This window comes from Carlito syrichta, unplaced genomic scaffold (assembly GCF_000164805.1).
Source record: "Carlito syrichta isolate Samal-C Ts95f unplaced genomic scaffold, Tarsius_syrichta-2.0.1 Scaffold120536, whole genome shotgun sequence".
Taxonomy (NCBI): Eukaryota; Metazoa; Chordata; class Mammalia; order Primates; family Tarsiidae; genus Carlito; species Carlito syrichta.
Window position 1 is genome coordinate 1 of NW_007064632.1, and position 2,409 is coordinate 2,409.

Below are 2,409 nucleotides of genomic sequence, written 5' to 3' on the forward strand. Positions count from 1 at the left end.
GCACCCCTGCCCCGGGCATCCCCACACAGCCTCACCCGCCCTCCCGCAGCACCTGGAGCGCAGCCTGGATGCCTTGCACCTGAGCAGCTTCGGGCTGATGGACACCACCTTGGAGGAGGTCTTCCTCAAGGTGTCCGAGGAGGACCAGTCGCTGGAGAACAGTGAGGCCGGTGAGAGGCTCCTGCCAAGGCCTGACGTGGACCCAGCCCCTGTCGCCTGCCTGGTCTCTGGGGATGCTGGTCCTGAGTGGGAGCAAGGGGCCGGGATGCCCCAGGCTCAGCCTGCAGTCCTGGGCGGGGGGTGGCCAGAGGTCCCGTCCGGGGAGGGGCCTGGGAGCCCGGACCCAGTGCACACGGGGCACAGGCAGCCTGAGCCCCTGGGCCCTCTACCGTGGCAGACGTGAAGGAGTCCAGGAAGGACGTCCTGCTGGGGGCGGAGGGTCCGGCGTGCGGGGAGGATCCGGCCGGCAACCTGGCTCAGTGCTCAGAGCTGGCCCAGTCGCAGGCATCGCTGCAGTCAGTGTCCTCGGTGGGCTCCGCCCGCGGTGACGAGGGGGCAGGCTATGCCGACGTCTACGGCGACTACCGGCCCCTGTTCGACAACCCCCAGGACCCCGACAACGTCAGCTTGCAAGGTGGGGCATCTGGGCAGGGCAGGGCAGGCGGCGGGGGGTGGCGCGGGCCCACCACTCAGTCCGTCTCTCCACACAGAGGCCGAGGCGGAGGCCCTGTCTCGGGTCGGCCAGGGCAGCCGCAAGCTGGAGGGCTGGTGGCTGAAGGCGCGGCAGTTCCACGGCCTGCTGGTCAAGCGCTTCCACTGCGCGCGCCGCAACTCCAAGGCGCTCTTCTCCCAGATCCTGCTGCCCGCCTTCTTTGTCTGCGTGGCTATGACCGTGGCCCTGTCCGTCCCCGAGATCGGTGAGGCTTTCTGGCCAGGTGGGGGCGCTGGGGCTCCCGTCCCACCCCGAGTTCCTGGCTTGGCCGGACCCCAAGCCGCCCAGGACCCTCACCCCTTGTGTGAGAGCTCACGGGGGAGTCCTGCCGGGATGAGAGGACCGAGGCTGGGGCTGCCAGCCGGCGGGCGGAAGCCGCTCAGGGCTCCCCGCTCACTCCACCAGGTGACCTGCCCCCACTGGTCCTGTCACCCTCCCAGTACCACAACTACACGCAGCCCCGCGGCAACTTCATTCCCTACGCCAACGAGGAGCGGCGGGAGTACAGGTGAGGCTGCCGACGGGACCCAGCAGGGAGGGACATGGGCGGCCCCCGACTCACACCATCTGTGGCCCTAGACTGCGGCTGTCACCGGATGCCAGCCCCCAGCAGCTCGTAAGCACATTCCGGCTGCCATCAGGCGTGGGCGCCACCTGCGTGCTCAAGTCTCCCACCAACGGTTCCCTGGGGTCCACGCTGAACCTCAGCAGCGGCGAGTCCCGGCTGCTGGCCGCGCGGTTCTTCGACAGCATGTGCCTGGAGTCCTTCACGCAGGGCCTGCCACTGTCCAACTTCGTGCCGCCCCCGCCCTCCCCCGCCCCGTCCGACTCACCCGTGTCCCCGGACGAGGACCTGCCGCAGGCCTGGAACGCCTCCCTGCTGCCCACCGCCGGACCAGGTAGCAGCTCGGGGGGCCTGCTGGGGGTGCAGGCAGCGCGGGGTCCATCTCACTGCGCCACACTGTGCCCACAGAGACGTGGACATCGGCGCCCTCCCTGCCTCGCCTGGTGCGGGAGCCCGCCCGCTGCACCTGCTCAGCTCAGGGCACCGGCTTCTCCTGCCCCAGCAGCGTGGGCGGGCACCCACCCCAGATGCGGGTGGTCACGGGCGACATCCTGACTGACATCACTGGCCACAACGTCTCCGAGTATCTGCTCTTCACCTCTGACCGCTTCCGGCTGCACCGGTGAGCCGGGTGGGAGGGCTGCGGGTGTGGGTGGCCGGCCCCCCTGGGAGAGACCCGCCCCCCTCACTGCCCCCACCTGCCTGAGCAGGTATGGAGCCATCACCTTCGGCAACGTCCAGAAGTCCATCCCCGCCTCCTTTGGCGCCAGGGCTCCGCCCATGGTGCGGAAGATCGCGGTGCGTCGGGCAGCCCAGGTGAGTGCGGCCGGCTCGGTGCCCCGGCGCCGGGCACGGCTGAGGTCCACAGGGCCCCACGGGCCTGGGCCTCCCTGTGCCTCCTCTGTCGCAGGTCTTCTACAACAACAAGGGCTACCACAGCATGCCCACCTACCTCAACAGTCTCAACAACGCCATCCTGCGCGCCAACCTGCCCAAGAGCAGAGGCAACCCCGCCGCCTACGGTGAGCGGGGCGGCCAGGCGGGGGCGGGGCGGGGGCGCCAGGGTCTGAAGCAGCCGTCCTCTGCGTGCAGGCATCACCGTCACCAACCACCCCATGAACAAGACCAGTGC

The 2,409-nt window shown here is 70.0% G+C and overlaps 1 protein-coding gene across 1 annotated transcript in view; it reads left to right on the forward strand.

Moving 5' to 3' along the window:
- Positions 1-42: 42 nt before the first annotated feature.
- Positions 43-2,409, forward strand: part of LOC103249484 (ATP-binding cassette sub-family A member 2-like) — a gene marked incomplete at both ends in the record, with an annotated part of 2,936 nt that continues 569 nt past the window's right edge. The window contains 9 exons of the mRNA XM_008048116.2: positions 43-170; positions 398-634; positions 711-917; positions 1,118-1,220; positions 1,292-1,611; positions 1,686-1,899; positions 1,988-2,093; positions 2,188-2,299; positions 2,370-2,405. Coding sequence (XP_008046307.1) covers positions 43-170; positions 398-634; positions 711-917; positions 1,118-1,220; positions 1,292-1,611; positions 1,686-1,899; positions 1,988-2,093; positions 2,188-2,299; positions 2,370-2,405 — 1,463 coding nt within the window. The remainder of the gene's footprint in view (positions 171-397; positions 635-710; positions 918-1,117; positions 1,221-1,291; positions 1,612-1,685; positions 1,900-1,987; positions 2,094-2,187; positions 2,300-2,369; positions 2,406-2,409) is intronic.